Below are 25,405 nucleotides of genomic sequence, written 5' to 3' on the forward strand. Positions count from 1 at the left end.
GGGTGTGGGTCAGGGCTAGGTTTACAGTCAGGGTTATGGTCAGTGAATAGTTGGAATATTAAAATGAGAATAATTTGAATATTTAACATGGAATTTAATTTTTAAATGCGAATTTTCCAAAAGGTTTGGAATAGGGTTAGGGGTTACTTGGAATATTAAAATGTGGATAATTTGAGTATTTAAGAAAGAATTTAATTTTTAAATGTGAATATTCCACAGGTCTCTCCCCGGCTGTTTCAAACCCCCACAGGCCGGATCCTCAGTCCATTCCCGTCAGATCCTGGCCTGAAGAACGGGAAAAGATTCCCGGAAATTTTCAGGGGGACGGATCCCAGGAGCTGCTTCTCCTCGGCGTCGAAGAAGGAGAGGGTTAGGGTTAGGGTAAGGATTAGCGTTAGGGTTTGTCTTAGGGTACTTTGTTGGTGTCAGGGTAAGGTTAGGGGATAATTGTAATATTAAAATAGGAATAATTTGAATATTTAAGTTTGAATTTGGTTTAGGGTTAGAGTTAGGGTTAGGGTTATGATTTGAGGTTTAGGTTTAGGGTTAGGGTTAGGGTTAGGGCTAGGGTCAGGTTTAGGATTTGTGTCCTTGTCAATGTCAGGGTAACGTTAGGTGATAACTGTAATATTAAAATGGGAATAATTTTAATATTTAAATTCCCATTTGTTTTAGGGTAAAGATTAGCGTTAGGCTTTGTTTCTTCATCGTATTTAGGGTTAGGCTTAGTTTTAGGGTTAGGGGATTCTTGGAATATTAGAATAGGGGTAATTTGAATATTTTAGGAGAAATTTAATTTTTAAATGTGAATATTCCACAGGTCTCTCCCTGGCTGTTTCAAACCCCCACAGGCCGGATCCCCAGTCCATTCCCGTCAGATCCTGGCCTGAAGAACGGGAAAAGATTCCCGGAAATTTTCAGGGGGACGGATCCCAGGAGCTGCTTCTCCTCGGCGTCGAAGAACTCGAGCACGCGCCGCTCCTGGTCCAGCAGCACCCCGAGCACGCGGCAGTGCCCGGAATTCCGCTCCAGCTTCCCGCCAGGTAGCCGGAATTCTCCCTGGGAATACGCCAGCCCTGGCGCCTCTTCCTCCGGGATGGAGGGGAGGAAATCATCCCGCAGGGAATCCGGGATGGGATTCAGGATGGAATCCCGCAGGCGATCCTGCAGGGAACCCGGGATGGAAATTGGGATGGAATCCCGCCGAGGATCCTGCAGGGAATCCTGGATGGGATCCTGAATGGAATTCGGGATGGAATCCCGCTGAGGATCCTGCAGGGAATCCGGGATGGAAATTGGGATGGAATCCTGCAGGGAATCCTGTCGGGAATCCAGGATGGGATCCCAAATGGAATTCGGGATGGAATTTGGGATGGAATCCCGCCGAGGATCCTGCAGGGAATCCGGGATGGAATCCGGGATGGGATCCGCGATGGGATCCGAGATGGGATCCAGGATGGAATTCCTCAGGGGATCCCATGGGGAATCATCCTGCAGGGAATCCTGAATGGAATCCCGGATGGAATCCCGCAGGGAATCCGGGATAGGATCTGGGATGGGATCCCTCAGGGAATCCCGGATGGAATCCTGCAGGGAATCCTGAATGGAATCCTGGATGGAATTCCCCAGAGAATGCGGGAGAGGATCTGGGATGGAATCATCCTGCAGGGAATCCGGGATGGAATCCCGGGTGGAATCCCGCAGGGAATCCCGGATGGAATCGCGGATCTCCTCCCGGAGCACGCCCAGCTCCCAGGCGCCGCCGTCTCCCAGCTCCACTTCCCAGTAGTGCTTCCCGCGGGAAAATCCCTCCCGCGCCACGGCCAGGGCGCCGGGGCAGGGCCGGGATCCGGGATCGCGGCGGAGGATCCGGGATCGGCCGCGGATCAGCAGCGCCGGGTGCGAGCAGCGCTCGTCCAGGGAGAGCGCGGCTGCGGGAGAGCGGGGGAGCGAATGGTAGAGTTTGAGAGAGTTTGATAGCGTTTGATAAGGTGTGATAGCGTTTGATAAGGTGTGATAGCGTTTGATAAGGTGTGATAGTGTTTGATAGCGTTTGATAAGGTGTGATAGCGTTTGATAGCGTTTGATAAGGTGTGATAGCGTTTGATAAGGTGTGATAGCGTGTGATAAGGTGTGATAGAGTTTGATAAGGTGTGATAGCGTTTGATAAGGTGTGATAGCGTTTGATAAGGTGTGATAGCGTTTGATAGCGTTTGATAAGGTGTGATAGCGTTTGATAAGGTGTGATAGCGTTTGAGAGAGTTTGATAGCGTTTGATAAGGTGTGATAGCGTTTGATAGCGTTTGATAAGGTGTGATAGCGTTTGATAAGGTGTGATAGTGTTTGATAAGGTGTGATAGCATTTGATAGCGTTTGATAGCATTTGATAAGGTGTGATAGCGTTTGATAAGGTGTGATAGCGTTTGATAAGGTGTGATAGCGTTTGATAGCGTTTGATAAGGTGTGATAGCGTTTGATAAGGTGTGATAGCATTTGATAAGGTGTGATAGTGTTTGATAAGGTGTGATAGCGTTTGATAAGGTGTGATAGCATTTGATAAGGTGTGATAGCGTTTGATAAGGTGTGATAGCGTGTGATAAGGTGTGATAGAGTTTGATAAGGTGTGATAGTGTTTGATAAGGTGTGATAGCGTTTGATAAGGTGTGATAGCATTTGATAAGGTGTGATAGCGTTTGATAATGTGTGATAGCGTGTGATAAGGTGTGATAGTGTTTGATAATGTGTGATAGCGTGTGATAAGGTGTGATAGTGTTTGATAAGGTGTGATAGCGTGTGATAAGGTGTGATAGTGTTTGATAAGGTGTGATAGTGTGTGATAAGGTGTGATAGGGAACAAGAACGGGAACGGGAAGGGAAAGGGAAAAGGGAACGGGAACCGTAACAGGAATGGGAACAGGAACAGGAACGGGAACAGGAACGGGAATTGGAACGGGAAGGGAAATGGGAACGGGAAGGGGAACAGGAATTGGAACGGGAACAGGAACGGGAACGGGAACGGGAATGGAACGGGAATTGGAACAGGAACGGGAATGGGAATGGGAACAGGAACGGGAACAGGAACGGGAACGGGAACGGGAACGGGAACGGGAACAGGAACGGGAACGGGAACGGGAACGGGAACGGGAACAGGAATGGGAACGGGAATGGGAACAGGAACGGGAATTGGAATGGGAACGAAAAGAGGAACGGGAACGGGAATGGGAGCGGGAATGGGAATGGGAATTGGAACGGGAACGGAAACGGGAATGGGAATTGGAACAGGAACAGGAACGGGAACGGGAACGGGAACGGGAACGGGAATTGGAACGGCAATGGGAATGGGAAACCAGAACGGGAAGCGGAAGCGGAAGCGGAACCGGAAGCGGAAGCGGAAGGGCCGGGGCTGGCTGGGCCGGACTCACCCGCGTGGCTCTGAGCCCGTCTGAAATCTGTGTGGAGAGCAGCACTAATTACGGTAATTAACGGCAATTAACGGCAGCTCATTTGCATACCGCCGGCGGGACGCGTCCCACTCACCGAGCTGGGCCTGGATCTGCTCTGGAACGAGAAAATCCCAAAAGTTCCCAAAATTCCAAAAAATTCCAGAAATTCCAAATTCCGGAAATTCCCCAAATTCCCCAAAATTTTCTAAATTCCCCAAAATTAAAAAAAAACCCTCGAAATTCCAAACAATTCCTAACAATTTCTGAAATTGCCAAATTCCCGGAATTCCAAAATCCCAAAAATTCCCACAGTCCTGAAATTCCCCGAAATTTCGGAAATTCCCAAAGAATTCCCCAAATTTTCAAAATTCTCAAAATCCCAAAAATTCCCCCAAAATTCCCAGAAATTCCCCAAATTCCAGAAGTTTTCCAAATCCTCCAAATGCCAAAAAAATTCCCAAAAATTCCCAAAAATTCCTGAAATTCCCCAAAAATTCCCGGAATTCCCAATTCCCAAAATTCCTTAAAATGCCTCAAAATTCCCGAAATTCCCAAATTCCCAAAATCCCAAAAATTCCCAAATTTTCCCGAAATTCCCCAAAAATTCCCCAAATTCCCAAAATTCCCTCGTCCCCTCACCGAGTCTCGCCTCCATCTCCATTTTCTCTGCCGGGCAAAAAAGCACTTAATGAATAATAATTAATTAATTATTAGAAATTAATCACCACTCATTAATATCGGATTATTATTGTTAATGGAGAGAAAATAGAATTATTTATTAGAAATGAGGCATTATTAATGAATCAATAATATTTAAAGGGAAATTTGAATGGATTATTAGGAATTAATAATAATTAATTAATACTTGATTATCATTATTTATTAAGAGAAAATAGAATTCTTTATTAGAAATTAATAATTATTAATTAATCAATAATATTTAAAGGGAAACTTGAATTGATAATTAGAAATTAATAACCGTCAATTAATATTTGATTATCATTATTTATTATAAGAAAATAGAATTATTTATTCGGAATTAATATTTATTATCTAATTAATAATATTTAATGGAAAGATTAAATTGATTATTAGAATTTATTAGCCATCAATTAATATTTGATTATCATTATTTATTAAGAGAAAATAGAATTATTTATTAGAAATTAATAATTATTAATGAATCAATAATATTTAAAGGGAAATTTGAATGGATTATTAGGAATTAATAATAATTAATTAATACTTGATTATCATTATTTATTAAGAGAAAATAGAATTACTTATTAGAAGTTAATAATTATTAATGAATCAATAATATTTAATGGGAAATTTGAATTGATAATTAGAAATTAATAACCGTTAATTAATATTTGATTATCATTATTTATTATAATAAAATATAATTATTTATTAGAAATTAATAAGTATTAATGAATCAATAATATTTAATGGAAAGTTTGAATTTATTATTAGAAATTATTAGCCATTAATTAATATTTGATTATCATTATTTATTATAAGAAAATAGAATTATTTATTCGAAATTAATATTTATTATCTAATTAATAATATTTAATGGAAAGATTAAATTGATTATTAGAATTTATTAGCCATCAATTAATATATGATTATCATTATTTATTAAGAGAAAATAGAATTATTTATTAGAAATGAGTCCTTATTAATTAATCAATAATATTTAAAGGGAAATTTGAATGGACTATTAGGAATTAATAATAATTAATTAATACTTGATTATAATTATTTATTAAGAGAAAATAGAATTACTTATTAGAAATTAATAATTATTAATGAATCAATAATATTTAATGGGAAATTTGAATAGATTATTAGGAATTAATAACCGTCAATTAATATTTGATTATCATTATTTATTAAGAGAAAATAGAATTATTTATTAGAAGTCAATAATTATTAATGAATCAATAATATTTAAAGGGAAATTTGAATGGATTATTAGGAATTAATAATAATTAATTAATACTTGATTATCATTATTTATTAAGAGAAAATAGAATTATTTATTCGAAATTAATATTTATTATCTAATTAATAATATTTAATGGAAAGATTAAATTGATTATTAGAATTTATTAGCCATCAATTAATATTTGATTATCATTATTTATTAAGAGAAAATAGAATTATTTATTAGAAATTAAGAAGTATAATGAATAAATAATTTTTATTTGAAAATTTATTTCTTATCAGAAATTAGTAACCATTAATATTTGATTATTAATAATTACTTATTAAAGAAAATAGTATTAGTAATAATTATTAATGGATAATTTCTAATGGAAAATTTGATTATTAGAAATTAATAATCGTTAATTAATAAGTGATTATTATTTATTAAGATAAAAAGGAATTATTTATTATAAACTAATAATTATTAATGACTTATTATTTCAATAAAATTATATTTATCATTAGAAATTAATAACCGTTAATTAATATTTGTTAGAAATTAATAATTATTAATGAATCAATAATTTCAAATGGAAATTTTAAATTGATTATACGAAATTATTATTATTATTATTATTATTATTATTATTATTATTATTATTATTATTATTATTATTATTATTAAATAATTTATTAGAAATAAGTAATTATTAATGAATCAATAATTTTAATTAAAAATATATTTATTATTAGACATTAATAGCCATTAATTAATACTTTATTATAATTATTAATATAAAATCTAATTATAAATTAGAAATTAATAATTATTAATAAATAATTTATAATGGAAAATTGGAATTGTTTATTAGATATTAATAGCCATTAATTAATAATTTCTATTATTAATTATTTATTAAGAGAAAAAGGAATTATTTCTTAGAAAGTAAGAATTATTAATTAATATTTTTATTAAAATGTATCTCCTATTAGAAATTAATAACCATTAATTCATAGTTGATTATTATTTAGTACGATAAAATTGAATTATCAATTAGAAATTTATTAATTAATCAGAAATGTATTAATGGAGAAATTAATTCATTAATAATTATTTATTATTAAGAGGTTGAATTCATTATTAATTTATTATTAGAGGATTAAAGTCATTAATAATGAATATTTAATTATCAAGAATTCATCTTTGAAAATGGAATTGGTCATTAGAAATTAATAATTACAAATTAATGTTTATTATTAATAACTTATTAACCGAACAATTAATTCATTAATAAATAATGAATATTTTATTAATAACAATTCATTAATAATTCATTATTTGAACGTATCATTCATTCATAATTAATATCCAATTAAGAATTTATTAATAGAAATTGGAATTAATTGCTAATTTCTTGTTAGAAAATGAAATTAATTATTAATGAATATTTCATTAATAATAATGGCTAATAGGAAATGGAATCGATTCATTTATTATTAAACAATTAATTAATAATGATTATTCTACTAATAATAATTTATTATTATAAAACTGAACGCATTATTAGAAATTAATAATTCCCCAGTGTTATTTTATTAATAATAATTTATTAATAGAAATTAAATTAATCAACATTGAATATTTAATTATTAAAAATTTATTATTAAAAATCGGATTCATTATTAATTCATCATTAGAAAATTAAATTCATTAATAATGACTATTTCATTATTACTAATGGATTATTAGGAAATGGAATGAATTATTAATTGATTAGTAGGCAATTAAATCCATTAATAACGAGTATTTCATTATTAAAAATGGATTCTTAGGGAAATTAATTAATTAATTATCTGTTATTAGACAATTAAGTTAATTAATAATGACTCTTTTCCCATTAATAATTTATTTTTATAAAACTGAACGCATTATTAGAAATTAATAATTGCAAATTAATATTTTATTATTAAGACTGTATTAATAGTAAAATCTATTAATTAATAAGAACTATTTCATTATTAATTATTTCTTATTAAGAAGTGGAATTCCTTATTAAATTAATTAATAACGATTATGTTATTCGTTATGAATATTTAATTATTAACACTAAAATAAATTATTATAATTAATATTTCATTATTAATAATTTATTATTAAGACACGGAATTCCTTATTCAATTAATTAATAATTATTATTTTATTATTAATGAATATTTAAAGATTAATAATTTATTAGCACTAAAATAAAGTTCTAATGAATAATTAATTATTAATAATTTATTATCAAGAAATGGAATTCCTGATTAAGTTAATTCATTATTATTTTTTTATTAATGAATATTTAATGATTAATAATTAATTAATAGAAAATTCTCCATTAATTGGCAATTTCCGATTTTTTGGTGCCTTTTCCCCAGATGACCCCGGATTGATCCCTGGGCTCATTAATTAATTGTTTAATTAATGACTGCGCTAATTGATTGCTGCAGGAATTAATTAGGGAATTATTTATTTAATTAATTAATTAATTAAGACTAATGAGCAGAAATGGGATTTTTACCCCTCTGGAGCTTCCCCGAGGCCTCCTCTGGGAACAACCGAAAGCCAATTAATTAGTGGAACTATTAATTGGAATTATTAATTGGAATTATTCATTGGACATTATTAATTAGAATTAATCGCAATTATTTCTTGGAATCAGTCCCAATTAATAATAATTGGCAATTATTAATTGGAATTATTGATTGGAATTACGAATTGGCAATTATTAATTGGGAATTATTCATTGGGAATTATTAATTGGTAACTATTAATTAGAATTACTAATGGGGAATTATTAATTGGCAATTATTAATTGGGAATTAGTAATTGGTAACTATTAATTAGAATTATTCATTGCAATTACTAATTGGGACTTATTAATTGGCAATTATTAATTGGGAATTATTCATTGGGAATTATTAATTGGGAATTATTAATTAGAATTACTAATGGGGAATTATTAATTGGCAGTTATTAATTGGGAATTATTAATTGGTAACTATTAATTAGAATTACTAATGGGGAATTATTAATTGGCAATTATTAATTGGAAATTATTCATTGGTAACTATTAATTAGAATTATTCATTGGAATTACTAATTGGGAGTTATTAATTGGCAATTATTCATTGGGAATTATTAATTAGGAATTAATCATTGTAATTTGTCATTGGGAATTATTAATTGGCAATTAGTAATTAGCAATTAGCAGTTGGCAATTATTATTGTAATTATTAATTGGAAATTATTAATTAGAATTATTAATTGGCAATTATTCATTGTCATTATTAATTGGAAATTATGAATTGGGACTTATTAATTGGGAATTAATAATTTGCAATTATTCATTGGCAATTATTTATTGGGAATTATTCATTGGAACTGAGAATTAATTAGGCTAATAATTAATTAGAGCCTCATGATTCATTAATTAGAGGCTTACAAATAATAATTAGATGCCAATAACCAATTTGACGCTAATGAGTAATTAATTAGCGGCTAATAACGAATAATTAGAGGCTAATAAATCAATAATTAAATGCTGATCATTAATTAGGTGCTAATAAAGACTTAATGGCTAATAACTAATAATTAGAGGCTAGTAGCTAATTAGAGGCTAATAACTAATTAATTTGAGGCTAATGACAAATTAATTAGAGGCTAATAGCCAAGTAGAGGCCAGTAAATAATTAATTAGAGGCTAATAACTAATTAGGGGCTAATAACTAATTAATTAGGGGCCAATAGCCAATTAGAGGCTAATACCTCACTAGCGACTAATAATAGATTAATAATTAGCAGCTAATAACTAATTAATTAGAGCCTAATAACTGATTAATTAGAGCCTAATAACTAATTAATTAGAGGCTAATCGTTATTTAGAAGCTAATAACTAATTAGTTAACAGCTAATAACTAATTAGAGGCTAATAACTAATTAATTAGAGGCTAATAGCCAATTAGAGGCTAATAACTAATTAATTAGATGCTAATAACTAATTAGAGGCTAATAACTAATTAATTCAAGGCTAATAACGAATTAATTAGAGGCTAATAAGTAATTAATTAGAGGCTACTAGCCAATTAGAGGCTAATAACTAATTAGCGCCTAATAATTTATTAATTAGAGGCTAATAGCCAATTAGCATCTAATAACTAATTAATGAGTATCGAATAGCCAATTAGAGGCTAATAACGAATTAATTAGAAGCAAAGACATCATTAATTAGCAGCTAATCACTAATGAGATGCTAATCGGCAGTTAATGAGCGGCCATTGATGAATTAATTAGCGGTTAATTGATTAATTAATGAATGAATTAATGAATTCGCGCCGTCTCTCACCCAGCTCCATCCTGAGCTCCTCCGTCTCTGCGGGAACGCGGGAACGCGGGATTTGGGATTTGGGGAATTTGGGAATTCGGGAATTCGGGATTTGGGATTTGGGAAATTGGGATTTGGGATTTGGGATTTGGGATGTGGGAATTGGGGTTTGGGGTTTGGGGATTCGGGAATTCGGGAATTTGGGAATTTGGGGTTTGGGATGTGGGAATTTGGGGATTTGGGATTTGGGATGTGGGATTTGGGGATTTGGGATTTTGGGAAATTTGGGATTGGGAATTCGAATTTGGGATTTGGGATTTGGGATTTGGGAATTCGGGAATTCGGGATTTGGGAAATTGGGATTTGGGATTTGGGATTTGGGGAATTTGGGGTTTGGGGATTGGGGATTTGGGATTTGGGGTTTGGGAATTCGGGAATTCGGGATTTGGGATTTGGGAATTGGGGTTTGGGATTTGGGATTTGAGAATTTGGGATTTGGGGATTCGGGATTGGGGATTTGGGGATTTGGGGGAATTCGGGAATTTGGGAAATTTGGGGATTTGGGAATTCGGGGATTTGGGATTGGGAATTCGAATTTGGGATTTGGGAATTGGGGATTTTGGAATTTGGTGTTTGGGAATTCGGGGATTTGGGATTTGGGAGTTGGGGTTTGGGATTTGGGGATTGGGGATTTGGGATTTGGGGTTTGGGAATTTGGGATTTGGGATGTGGGATTTGGGGATTCGGGATTGGGAATTTGGGATTTGGGGATTTGGGAATTGGGATGTGGGAATTCGGGAATTCTGGATTTGGGAAATTTGGGATTTGGGATGTGGGAATTTGGGAATTTGGGGATTTGGGGATTTGGGAAATTTGGGAATTCGGGAATTTGGGAACTTGGGAAATTTGGGATTTGGGAATTTGGGATTGGGGATTTGGGATTTGGGAAATTTGGGATTTGGGATTTGGGAATTCGGGATTTGGGATTTGGGAATTCGGGAATTCGGGATTTGGGAATTTGAATTTGGGATTTGGGGATTTGGGGATTTGGGATTTGGGAAATTTGGAAATTTGGGATTTGGGAATTTGGGATTGGGGATTTGGGATTTGGGGATTTGGGATTTGAGAATTTGGGATTTGGGGATTCGGGATTGGGGATTTGGGAATTTGGGATTTGGGGATTTGGGAATTGGGATTTGAGGATTTGGGAATTTGGGGGAAATCGGGAATTTGGGAAATTTGGGGATTTGGGGATATGGGATTTGGGGGTTTGGGGATTAGGGGTTCGGGATTTCAAATTTGGGAATTTGGGATTTGGGAATTCGGGAATTTGGGATTCAGGGATTGGGGAATTTGGGGATTGGGCAATTCAGGGATTTGGGATTTGGGAATTTGGGGATTTGGGATTTGGGGATTTGGGATTTGGGATTTGGGGATTTGGGGGTTTGGGAATTTGGGATTCGGGATTTCAGATTTGGGAATTGGGAAATTTGGGGGAATTTGGGATTTGGGAATTCAGGAATCAGGGATTCAGGGATTGTGGAATTTGGGGATTGGGGAATTCGGGGATTGGGCAATTCAGGGATTTGGGATTTGGGAATTTGGGGGTTTGGGGATTTGGGATTCAGGGATTGGGCAATTCAGGGATTTGGGATTTGGGATTTGGGGGTTTGGGAATTCAGGGATTTGGGATGCAGGGATTGTGGAATTTGGGGATTTGGGAATTCAGGGATTGGGGAATTCGAGGATTGGGGATTTGGGATTCATGGATTGGAGAATTTGGGAATTTGGGAATTTGGGATTTGGGATTTGGGAATTTGGGGATTTGGGATTTGGGAATTTGGGATTCAGGGATTGGGGAATTCGGGGATTTGGGATTTGGGAATTTGGGAATTCAGGAATTTGGGATGCAGGGATTGGGGAATTTGGGGATTGGGGAATTCAGGGATTTGGGATTTGGGAATTTGGGGATTTGGGATTTGGGGATTTGGGATTTGGGATTTGGGGATTTGGGGGTTTGGGAATTTGGGATTCGGGATTTCAGATTTGGGAATTGGGAAATTTGGGGGAATTTGGGATTTGGGAATTCAGGAATCAGGGATTCAGGGATTGTGGAATTTGGGGATTGGGGAATTCGGGGATTGGGCAATTCAGGGATTTGGGATTTGGGAATTTGGGGGTTTGGGGATTTGGGATTCAGGGATTGGGCAATTCAGGGATTTGGGATTTGGGATTTGGGGGTTTGGGAATTCAGGGATTTGGGATGCAGGGATTGTGGAATTTGGGGATTTGGGAATTCAGGGATTGGGGAATTCGAGGATTGGGGATTTGGGATTCATGGATTGGAGAATTTGGGAATTCGGGAATTTGGGATTTGGGATTTGGGAATTTGGGGATTTGGGATTTGGGAATTTGGGATTCAGGGATTGGGGAATTCGGGGATTTGGGATTTGGGAATTTGGGAATTCAGGAATTTGGGATGCAGGGATTGGGGAATTTGGGGATTGGGGAATTCAGGGATTGGGGAATTCGAGGATTTGGGATTTGGGAATTTGGGGATTTGGGATTTGGGAAATTTGGGGGAATTTGGGATTTGGGAATTCAGGAATTTGGGATTCAGGGATTGGGGAATTCGGGGATTGGGGAATTCGGGGATTTGGGATTTGGGAGTTTGGGGGTTTGGGGATTTGGGATGCAGGGACTGGGCAATTCAGGGACTTGGGATTTGGGAATTCGGGGATTTGGGATTTGGGATTTGGGAATTCAGGGATTTGGGATTCAGGGATTGGGCAATTCAGGGATTTGGGAATTTGGGGATTGGGGAATTCAGGGATTGGGGAATTCGAGGATTTGGGATTTGGGGGTTTGGGGATTTGGGATTCAGGGATTGGGGAATTTGGGAATTCGGGAATTTGGGATTTGGGAATTCAGGGATTTGGGATTTGGGATTTGGGGGTTTGGGGATTTGGGATTGGGATTGGGATGGGGCAATTCGGGAGCGGGCCGGGGCCGGGCTCCGCAGCGGGGCCGGGCCGCTCTCACCAGCGCTGATTTCCCGCTGCCGCCGGCCTGGGACGGAATTGGGGATTCGGGATTGGGTTGGATTGGATTGGATTGGATTATTTATTTTATTTTATTTATTTTGTTTTACTTTATTTTATTTTATTTTATTTTATTTTATTTTATTTTATTTTATTTTATTTTGTTTTGTTTTGTTTTGTTTTGTTTCGTTTTATATATTTTATTTTATTTTACTTTATTTATTTTATTCATCAATTTAATTTAATCATTTCCCTTCATTTCCCTTCATTCTTCAATTTAATTTAATCTAATTTAATTTAATTTAATTTAATTTAATTTAATTTAATTTAATTTAATTTCTTTATTTTTCTTTATTTTATTTTATATATTTTATTTTATTTTATTTTATTTTATTTTATTTTATTTTATTTTATTTTATTTTATTTTATTTTTTAATTTAATTTAATTTAATTTAATTTAATTTAATTTAATTTAATTTAATTTATTTCATTTACTACTAAAATAAATTAAATTAATTTATTCTATTTTATTTTATTAAATACCATTTCATTTCAATTAATATTTCATTTCATTTCCAATTAAATTAAATTAAATTAAATTAAATTATTTTTATTTCATATCATTCCATTCCAATTAATATTTTATTTTATTTTATTTTATTTTATTTTATTTTATTTTATTTTATTTTATTTTATTTTCAATTTAATTTAATTTCATTTAAAATCATTTATTATCTTTTATTTCACTTATTTCATTCCATTTCATTTCAATTAATATTTTATTTTATTTTATTTTAGATTTAATTTAATCTAATCTAATTTAATTTAATTCATTACTTTGATTTCCTTTAATTTAATTTGATTTCCTTTAACTTAATTTAATTTAACTTAATTTCCTTTAATTTAATTTAATTTAATTTAATTTAATTTAATTTAATTCATTTAATTTAATTTAATTTAATTTAATCTAATTTAATTTAATTTAATTCATTTAATTTCCTTTAATTTAATTTAATTTAATTTAATTTAATTTAATTTAATTTAATTTAACTTAATTAATTTAATTTAATTCATTTAATTTAATTTAATTTAATTTAATTTAATTTAATTTAATTTAATTTAATTTTGTTTTATTTTATTTTATTTTATTTAATTCATTTAAATTCCTCTAATTTAATTTAATTTAATTTAATTTAATTAATTTAATTTAATTTAATTTAATTCATTTCCTTAAATTTAATTTAATTTAATTTAATTTAATATAATTTACTATTTAATTTTATTTTTAAAATAAATGAAATTCAATTCATTTATTTCATTTATTTCATTTATTATTTAATTACATTTCTTTTCTTTCCTTTTTTTAATTGGGGATTAATTTAATTAATTAGTGGAATCACCAGTAATTAAAATAATGAATCAATTAATTAATTTATAATTTATAATTGATCGGTATTTAATATAAACCCCATCTCATTATATATTCATATTTCCTGTCTAATTTAAATATAATTACCATTTAATTCATGCATAGTCTAATAATTTCCAATTAATTCCTAATTAATTGATAAATTAATCAGCAGCATCAATGAAATTTATTCGAAATTAAACTTGAAATAAATGAAAAATTAATTTAAATTAATTTTTAAAATTAATTAAAATTAATTAAAATTAATTTTAAAAGTATTAATTTGAAGCCATGAATAATTAATGATTAATTAATGAATTAATTAATTAATGCACTCACGCTCCTGAGCCACGACCCGGCGATCCCCTGGGGAAACAGGGGGGAATTAATGGCTAATTAACGGCAATTAATTATGGGTAATTAATGGCTAATTAACGGCAATTAATGGGGGAATTATGGGTAATTAATGGCTAATTAACGGCAATTAATGGGAAATTATGGGGAATTAATGGCTAATTAACGGCAATTAACGGGGGAATTATGGGTAATTAATGGCTAATTAACGGCAATTAATGGGCAATTAATGGGTAATTAATGGCTAATTAACGGCAATTAATGGGGGAATTATGGGGAATTAATGGCTAATTAACGGCAATTAATGGGCAATTAATGGGTAATTAATGGTTAATTAACGGCAATTAACGGGGGAATTATGGGTAATTAATGGCTAATTAACGGCAATTAATGGGGGAATTATGGGTAATTAATGGCTAATTAACGGCAATTAATGGGAAATTATGGGTAATTAATGGCTAATTAACGGCAATTAATGGGTAATGAATGGGAAATTAATGGGGAAATTACGAGACGTTAATTGGCAATTAAAGGATAATTAATGGGTAACATATGGGTAATGAATTGGTAAATAATTAGCAGTTAATGGGCATTTAATGGGTAATTAACGGGGAAATTATGGGTAATTAACGGGTAATTAATGGGTAATTAATGGGTACATTGTGGGTGATTAATGGGTAATTAATGGCTAATAAATAAGTACATTGTGAGTAATTAATTGGTAATTAATGGCATATATAGGTAATTAATGGGTAATAAATTGGGACATTATGGATAATTAATTGGTAATTAATGGCTAATAAATAGGTGATTAATGAGCAATCAATTGGTGCATTATAGGTAATTAATTAGTAATTAATGGCTAATAAATGGGTACATTATGGATCATTAATTGGTAATTAATGGGTAATAAATAGGTGATTAATGAGTAATCAATTGGTACGTTATGGGTAATTAATTAGGAATTAATGGCTAATGAATGGGTCCATTATGGATCATTAATTGGTAATTAATGGCTAATAAATAGGTAATTAATGAGTAATCAATTGGTACATTATGGGTAATTAATTAGTAATTAATGGCGAATGAATGGGTCCATCATGGATCATTAATTGGTAATTAATGGGTAATTAATTAGTAATTAATGGCTAATAAATTTTTACATTATGGATCATTAATTGGTAATTAATGGGTAATTAATTAGTAATTAATGGCGAATGGATGGGTCCATTATGGATCATTAATTGGTAATTAATGGGTAATTAGTGCGCACATTATGGGTAATTAATGGCTAATAACTGGGTAGCTAATGAGTAATTAATGAGTCAATTATGGGTAATTAATTAGAAATGAGGCAAAAAGGAAATGAAGGAAGAAAACGGAAACAAAAGGAAATGAAAGGAAGTGAAATAAATAAAATAAATAAATAAAATAAAATAAAATAAAATAAAATAAAATAAAATAAAATAAAATAAAATAAAATTAAATTAAATTAAATTAAAATAAAATAAAATAAAGGAAATAAAAGGAAATGAAAGGAAGTAAAATAAAATAAAATAAATAAAATAAAATAAATAAAATAAAATAAAATTAAATTAAATTAAATTAAAATAAAATTAAAATAAATTAAATTAAATTAAATTAAATTAAATTAAATTAAATTAAAATAAAATTAAAATAAAATAAAATAAAATAAAATAAAGGAAATAAAAGGAAATGAAAGGAAGTAAAATGAAATAAAGGGGAATTAAAATGAAATAAAATAAAATAAAATAAAATAAAATAAATGAAATGAAATGAAATAAAATAAAATAAAATAAATTTAATGAAATAACATAAATAAAATAAATAAAATAAAATAAAATAAAATAAAATAAAATAAAATAAAATAAAATAAAATAAAATAAAATAAAATAAAATAAAATAAAGGAAATAAAATAAAGGAAATAGAAAGGAAATGAAAGGAAGTAAAATGAAATAAAGGGGAATTAAAATGAAATAAAATAAAATAAAATAAAATAAAATAAAATAAAATAAAATAAAATAAAATAAAATAAAATAAAATAAAATAAAATAAATAAGAAGGAAATAAAATGGAAATAACTGGAAATAAAAGGAAATAGAGGGAAATAAAGGGAAAGAAAAAATAAAATGAAAGAAATGGAAATTAAAGGGAAATAAATAAAAACAAAAAGGAAATAAAAGGAAGAAAAGGCAATTAAAAGGAAATAAAAGGCAATTAAAATGCAATAAAAGGCAATTAAAAGGTAATTAAAAGGCAATTAAAATGCAATAAAAGGTAATTAAAGGCAATTAAAAGATAATAGAAGACAATTAAAAGGCAATTAAAAGGCAATAGAAGGTAATTAAAGGCAATTAAAAGGCAATAGAAGACAATTAAAAGGCAATTAAAAGCTAATGAAAAGGCAATTAAAAGGCAATAGAAGGCAATTAAAGGCAATTAAAAGGTAATTAAAGGTAATAAAGGGAAATAAAAGAAAATAAAGGTAATTAAAAGGAAATAAAAGGAAATAAATGCAATTAAAAGGTAATTAAAAGGCAATTAAAGGCAATTAAAGGCAATTAAAAGGTAATTAACGGCAATTAAAAGGTAATGAAAGGTAATTAAAGGCAATTAAAGGCAATTAAAGGCAATTAAAAGGCAATTAACAGGCAATTAAAAGGCAATTAAAGGCAATTAAAGGCAATTAAAAGGCAATTAAAAGGTAATTAAAAGGCAATTAAAGGCAATTAAAGGCAATTAAAGGCAATTAAAAGGTAATAAAAGGCAATTAAAAGGTAGTTAAAGGTAATTAAGGGCAATTAAAAGGCAATTAAAGGCAATTAAAAGGCAATTAAAGGTAATTAGGGGTAATTAAAAGGCAATTAAAGGCAATTAACGGCAATTAAAAGGTAATTAAGGGTAATTAACGGTAATTAAAAGGCAATTACGGGTAATTAACGGGTAATTAAGGCCAATTAAGGCGGCGGGGCTCACGGCGCAGTCGCAGCGCGGCCGCCAGCGCCAGCCCCAGCGCCAGCAGCAGCAGCAGCAGCAGCGGCGCCCGCGGGCACGGAGCCGGGAACAGCGCGCCTGGAAAAACAGCGGGAATAACAGCGGGAATACCGGGAATAACAGCGGGAATAACAGCGGGAATACCGGGAATAACCAACAGCGGGAATAACCAACAGCGGGAATAACAGCGGGAATAACAGTGGGAATAACAACGGGAATAACAGCGGGAATAACCACGGGAATAACAGCGGGAATAACAGCGGGAATAACCACGGGAATAACCGCGGGAATACCGGGAAAAACAGCGGGAATAACCGCGGGAATAACAGCGGGAATACCGGGAATAACAGCGGGAATAACAGCGGGAATAACAGCGGGAATAACAGCGGGAATAACCGCGGGAATAACCGCGGGAATACCGGGAAAAACAGCGGGAATAACAGCGGGAATACCGGGAATAACAACGGGAATAACAGCGGGAATAACGGGAATAACAGCGGGAATAACAGCGGGAAGAACAGCGGGAATAACAGCGGGAATAACAGCGGGAATAACCGCGGGAATAACCAACAGCGGGAATACCGGGAATAACAGCGGGAATAACAGCGGGAATACCGGGAATAACCAACAGCGGGAATAACCAACAGCGGGAATACCGGGAATAACCCCGGGAATAACAGCGGGAATAACCAACAGCGGGAATAACAGCGGGAATAACAGCGGGAATACCGGGAATAACAGCGGGAATAACAGCGGGAATAACAGCGGGAATAACAGCGGGAATAACCGCGGGAATACCGGGAATAACCGCGGGAATAACAGCGGGAATAACCGCGGGAATACCGGGAATAACAGCGGGAATAACCAACAGCGGGAATGACAGTGGGAATAACCGCGGGAATAACCGCGGGAATAACAGCGGGAATACCGGGAATAACAGCGGGAATAACAGCGGGAATAACAGCGGGAATAATCACGGGAATAACAGCGGGAATACCGGGAATAACAACGGGAATACCGGGAATAACCGCGGGAATAACCGCGGGAATAACAGCGGGAATAACCGCGGGAATAACAGCGGGAATAACAACGGGAATAACAGCGGGAATACCGGGAATAACAGCGGGAATAACAGCGGGAATACCGGGAATAACCAACAGCGGGAATAACCAACAGCGGGAATAACAGCGGGAATAACAGTGGGAATAACAACGGGAATAACAGCGGGAATAACAACGGGAATAACAGCGGGAATAACAGCGGGAATAACCACGGGAATAACCGCGGGAATACCGGGAAAAACAGCGGGAATAACCGCGGGAATAACAGCGGGAATACCGGGAATAACAGCGGGAATAACAGCGGGAATAACAGCGGGAATAACAGCGGGAATAACCGCGGGAATAACCGCGGGAATACCGGGAAAAACAGCGGGAATAACAGCGGGAATACCGGAATAACAACGGGAATAACAGCGGGAATAACGGGAATAACAGCGGGAATAACAGCGGGAAGAACAGCGGGAATAACAGCGGGAATAACAGCGGGAATAACCGCGGGAATAACCAACAGCGGGAATACCGGGAATAACAGCGGGAATAACAGCGGGAATACCGGGAATAACCAACAGCGGGAATAACCAACAGCGGGAATACCGGGAATAACCCCGGGAATAACAGCGGGAATAACCAACAGCGGGAATAACAGCGGGAATAACAGCGGGAATACCGGGAATAACAGCGGGAATAACAGCGGGAATAACAGCGGGAATAACAGCGGGAATAACCGCGGGAATACCGGGAATAACCGCGGGAATAACAGCGGGAATAACCGCGGGAATACCGGGAATAACAGCGGGAATAACCAACAGCGGGAATGACAGTGGGAATAACCGCGGGAATAACCGCGGGAATAACAGCGGGAATACCGGGAATAACAGCGGGAATAACAGCGGGAATAACAGCGGGAATAATCACGGGAATAACAGCGGGAATACCGGGAATAACAACGGGAATACCGGGAATAACCGCGGGAATAACCGCGGGAATAACAGCGGGAATAACCGCGGGAATAACAGCGGGAATAACAACGGGAATAACAGCGGGAATAACGGGAATAACAGCGGGAATAACAGCGGGAATAACAGCGGGAATAACAGCGGGAATAACAGCGGGAATACCGGGAATAACCGCGGGAATAACCACAGGAATAACGGGAGTAACAACGGGAATAACAGCGGGAATAACCGCGGGAATAACAGCGGGAATAACAGCGGGAATAACAGCGGGAATAACGGGAATAACAGCGGGAATAACCAACAGCGGGAATACCGGGAATAACCGCGGGAATACCGGGAATAACAGCGGGAATAACAGCGGGAATAACCGCGGGAATAACAGCGGGAATACCGGGAATAACAGCGGGAATAACAGCGGGAATACCGGGAATAACCACGGGAATAACCGCGGGAATAACAGCGGGAATAACCGCGGGAATAACAGCGGGAATACCGGGAATAACAGCGGGAATAACAGCGGGAATAACAGCGGGAATACCGGGAATAACCGCGGGAATACCGGGAATAACAGCGGGAATAACAGCGGGAATACCGGGAATAACAGCGGGAATAACAGCGGGAATACCGGGAATAACCGTGGGAATAACAGCGGGAATAACAGCGGGAATAACAGCGGGAATACCGGGAATAACCGTGGGAATAACCGCGGGAATAACAGCGGGAATAACGGGAATAACAGCGGGAATAACAGCGGGAATAACCAACAGCGGGAATACCGGGAATAACCGCGGGAATAACAGCGGGAATAACAGCGGGAATAACAACGGGAATACCGGGAATAACAGCGGGAATAACAGCGGGAATAACCGCGGGAATAACAGCGGGAATAACCACGGGAATACCGGGAATAACCGCGGGAATAACAGCGGGAATAACCAACAGCGGGAATAACAACGGGAATAACAACGGGAATAACAGCGGGAATAACAGCGGGAATAACAGCGGGAATAACGGGAATAAAAACGGGAATAACAGCGGGAATAACACCGGGAATTACAGGGATTAACAACGGGAATACCGGGATTAACAACGGGAATAACGGGGATTAACAATGGGAATACCGGGAATAACAACGGGAATAACGGGGGATTAATAACGGGAATAACAGGGAATTAACGGGAATGACGGGGATTAACAACGGGAATAACGGGGAATTAACGGGAATAACGGGGGATTAACAACAGGAATAACGGGGAATTAACGGGAATAACGGGGGATTAACGGGAATAATGGGGGATTAACAACGGGAATAACAGGGGATTAACGGGAATGCTGGGGAAATTAACGGGAATGCTGGGGAATGGGAATAATGGGAAAAAAAAAAAAAACGGGAATGCTGGGGAAGTGGGAATTATGGTGAAAAAAAAACGGGAATGCCAGAAAAAAAATGGGAATTATGGCAAATAAACCTGGGAATTCTGTAAAAAATTGGAATTACGGCCAAAAAAAACCCGGGAATGCCGGGAAATGGGAATTGGGAAAAAAATGGGAATTGGAAAAAAACGGGAATTATGGAAAAAAATAAACGGGAATGCCGGAAAAATGGGAATAGGGGAAAAAAACGGGAATTCTGTCCCAAACTGGGAATTCCCCCATCCCCAAACTGGGAATTCCATCCCAAACTGGGAATTCCCCATCCCCAAACTGGGAATTCCATCCCAAACTGGGAATTCCATCCCAAACTGGGAATTCCCCATCCCCAAACTGGGAATTTCTCCATCCCCAAATTGGAAATTCCATCCCCAAATTGGGAATTCCCCATCCCAAACTGGGAATTCCCCCATCCCCAAAGTGGGAATTCCATCCCAAACTGGGAATTCCACCATCCCCAAACTGGGAATTCCACCATCCCCAAACTGGGAATTCCATCCCAAACTGGGAATTCCGCCATCCCAAACTGGGAATTCCATCCCAAACTGGGAATTCCCCATCCCAAACTGGGAATTCCATCCCAAACTGGGAATTCCATCCCAAACTGGGAATTCCCCATCCCCAAACTGGGAATTCCATCCCAAACTGGGAATTCCATCCCAAACTGGGAATTCCATCCCCAAACTGGGAATTCCATCCCAAACTGGGAATTCCCCCATCCCCAAATTGGGAATTCCCCCATCCCCAAAGTGGGAATTCCATCCCAAACTGGGAATTCCATCCCAAACTGGGAATTCCCTATCCCCAAATTGGGAATTCCCCCATCCCCAAACTGGGAATTCCATCCCAAACTGGGAATTCCATCCCAAACTGGGAATTCCCCATCCCCAAATTGGAAATTCCATCCCCAAACTGGGAATTCCATCCCCAAACTGGGAATTCCATCCCAAACTGGGAATTCCCCCATTTCCCATCCCAACCCGGCGATCCCACCCCGACTCCTCCCGGATCCCACAGAAAACCATCCCAGCCAACCTGGGACCTTCCCAACCCCCTGGAAAAACCTGGAAAGTGCCAGAAAATCCTGGGAAAACTCCAGAAAACCCCGGGAAACCTCGGGAAACGCCGGAAAACCCTGGAGAACTTGGGAAAGCCCCAGAAAACCCAAGAAAACACCAGAAAATTCCAGAATAGGCTGGGAAACTCCAGGAAAGCCCAGAAAACCCCGGAAAATTCCAGAATATCCTGGAAAACTCCAGAAAAGCCCGGAAAACCTGGAAAACCCCAGAAAACGCTGGAAAACTCCGGGAAAAGCCAGAAAACCCCAGAAAACTCCAGAAACCCCGGAAAACCTCCGAAACCCCCAGAAAACCCCAGAAAACACCGGGAGACCTCAGAAAACCTGGAAAACCCCAGAAAACTCCAGAAAACCCCGGAAAACCCCAGAAAACCTGGAAAACTAAAAAAAAAAAAAAAAAAAACCTCCAGAAACCCCGGGAAAATCCCGGAAAGCCCCAGAGAACTCCAGAAAGCCCCGGGAAATCCTGGAAAGCTCCAGAAAACGCCAGAACACACTGGGAAACTCCAGAAAATCCCAGAAAACCCCGGAAAGCCCCAGAAAAGCCTGGAAAAAACCAGAAAACAAAAAAAAAACAAAAAAAAAGAAAACTCCAGAATACCCTGGGAAACTCCGGAAAACTCCGGAAAACCCCGGAAAGCCACGGAAAATTCCAGAAAACACCGAGAAACCTCAGAAAACCTGGAAAACCCCAGAAAACTCCAGAAAGCCCCAGAAAGCCGCGGAAAATCCTGGAAAAGGCCAGAAACCCCCAGAAAATTCCAGAACACCCTGGAAAGCCGCGGAAAATCCCGGAAAAGGCCAGAAACCCCCAGAAAAATCGAGAAAACACCGGGAAACCTCAGAAAACCTGGAAAACCCCAGAAAACTCCAGAAAGCCCCAGAAAAGCCCAGAAAGCCCCAGAAAGCCGCGGAAAGCCTGGAAAAGGCCAGAAACCCCCGGAAAACTCCAGAACACCCTGGAAAGCCGCAGAAAAGGCCGGAAAAGCCCCAGAAAGCCGCGGAAAATCCTGGAAAAGTCCAGCCCAGCCCTTGGCGCTCCCCCGGCAGAATTCCCGGTTGGCGCGTTGGGCTCACCGGCGATGACCACGGCGCTCTGCGCGCCGCCCTGGCCCAGCTGGGCGCGGCAGGCGGCGGCGTTGCCGGAGCCCGGCCGGAGCAGCGCGGAGCTGCCGGGGCTCCCGCCGGCCTCCGGAATCGCCGGCAGGTCCCGGCCGTGCCCGTCGCTCCAGAGCAGGCGGCCGGGCGGCAGCGGCCGCGCCGGGAGGCACCGCAGCCGGATGCCGTCGCGCTCCGGCCCCTCCACGATCAGCAGCGGCTCCCGGAGCTCCCCTGCGGAAAATGCCGGAGATGCCGGCAGGGCTTGGGGTCAATAATCGCCAATCGATTGGGGTCAATAGTGCCAGATCGGTTATCGATCCCGACCAGTGGGTTGGGGCCGATAGCCCGGGGTTGTTGGGGATCAATATCCCGGGATTGATTGGGATCAATAGTCCCAGATTGATTGGGATCAATATCCCGAGATTGATTGGGATCAATATCCCGGGATTGATTGGGATCAATATCCCGAGATTGCTTGGGATCAATATCCTGGGATTGATTGGGATCAATAGTCCCAGACTGATTGGGATCAATATCCCGAGATTGATTGGGATCAATAGTCCCAGATTGATTGGGATCAATATCCCGGGATTGATTGGGATCAATATCCCGAGATTGCTTGGGATCAATATCCCCAGATTGATTGGGATCAATAGTCCCAGATTGATGAGGATCAATACCACAGGATAGTTTGGGATCGGTATCCTGGGATTGATTGGGATCAATATCCCAAGATTGATTGGGATCACTATCCTGGGATTGATTGGGATCAATATCCTGGGATTGTTTAGGACCAATATTCCATAATTGAATTGGATCAATATTCCCAGATTGTTTGGGATCAATATCCTGGGATTGATTGGGATCAATATCCCAAGATTGATTTGGATCAATATCCCAGGATTCTTTGGGATCAATATTCTATAATTGTTCGGGATCAATATCCCCAGATTGTTTGGGATCAATATCCTGGGATTGATTTGGGATCAATATCCTGGGATTGATTTGGGATCAATATTCTATAATTGATTGGGATCAATATCCCAGGAATCTTTGGGATCAATATTCTATAATTGGGATCAATATCCTGGTTTGGTTTGGGTTCAATATTCCCGGAACTCTTTGGGATTCACATTCTGGGATTCTTTGGGTCCAATATTCCCAAATTTTTGGGGTTTCCCATTCCCAGGATTTTTGGGGTTTCCCATTCCCAGGATTTTTGGGGTTCAATATCCCGGAATTTTTGGGATTTCCCATTCCCGGGATTTTTGGGGTTTCCCATTCCCAGGATTTTTGGGGTTCAATATCCCGGAATTTTTGGGATTTCCCATTCCCGGGATTTTTGGGGTTTCCCATTCCCAGTATTTTTGGGGTTCAATATCCCGGAATTTTTGGGATTTCCCATTCCCGGGAGTTTTGGGGTTTCCCGTTCCTGGAATTTTTGGGATTTCCCATTCCCGGGAGTTTTGGGATTTCCCATTCCCGGGAGTTTTGGGGTTTCCCATTCCCGGGAGTTTTGGGATTTCCCATTCCCGGGAGTTTTGGGGTTTCCCGTTCCCAGGGTTTTTGGGGTTTCCCGTTCCCCGATTCGGGATCCCCATTCCCGCACGGATAACGGCTCCGGGGGAATTTGGATCCCGAAGTTCCTTCCCCACCCGAGCGATTCCCGATCCCACAAACTCACCTATTATGGGATGGAGCGCGGAGAGCGCCAGGAGCAGCAGCGGGATCGGGATTCCCGGTGCCAGTCCTGATCCCATTCCTGATCCCGGTCCTGATCCCATTCCTGGTCCTGGTCCCGGTCCTGGTCCTGATCCCAATCCCGATCCCGATACAGATCCCGATCCTGATCCCAATCCAGATCCCGATCCTGATGCTGATCCCAATCCTGATCCCAATCCAGATCCCGATCCTGATCCCGATTCTGATCCTGATACCAATCCAGATCCTGATTCCAATCCTGATCCCAGTCCTGATCCTGATCCCGATCGCAATCCCGATCCCGATCCTGATCCCAATCTCGATCTCGATCCCGATCCTGATCCCGATCCCGATCCCGATCCTGATCCAGACCCGATCCTGATCCCAATCCCAATCCCAATCCCGATCTCGATCCTGATCCCGATCTCGATCCTGACCCCGATCCCGATCCTGATCCAGACCCGATCCCAATCCCAATCCCGATCCTGATCCTTATCCCAATCCCAATCCTGATCC

The 25,405-nt window shown here is 37.2% G+C and overlaps 1 protein-coding gene across 1 annotated transcript; it reads right to left on the minus strand.

The window, feature by feature from the left end:
* Positions 1 to 837: 837 nt before the first annotated feature.
* Positions 838 to 24,972, minus strand: LOC128802675 (butyrophilin subfamily 2 member A1-like). Its single transcript, XM_053969231.1, has 8 exons — positions 24,873 to 24,972; positions 23,165 to 23,419; positions 17,544 to 17,639; positions 14,531 to 14,557; positions 3,538 to 3,558; positions 3,423 to 3,449; positions 1,695 to 1,931; positions 838 to 1,097 (listed from the first exon to the last, which is right to left on the minus strand). The coding sequence occupies exons 1-8, from the start codon at positions 24,970 to 24,972 to the stop codon at positions 838 to 840; spliced, it is 1,023 nt and encodes a 340-aa protein (XP_053825206.1).
* Between the last annotated feature and the right edge of the window lie 433 nt (positions 24,973 to 25,405).

This window comes from Vidua macroura, unplaced genomic scaffold (genome assembly GCF_024509145.1).
Source record: "Vidua macroura isolate BioBank_ID:100142 unplaced genomic scaffold, ASM2450914v1 whyUn_scaffold_146, whole genome shotgun sequence".
NCBI lineage: Eukaryota > Metazoa > Chordata > Aves > Passeriformes > Viduidae > Vidua > Vidua macroura.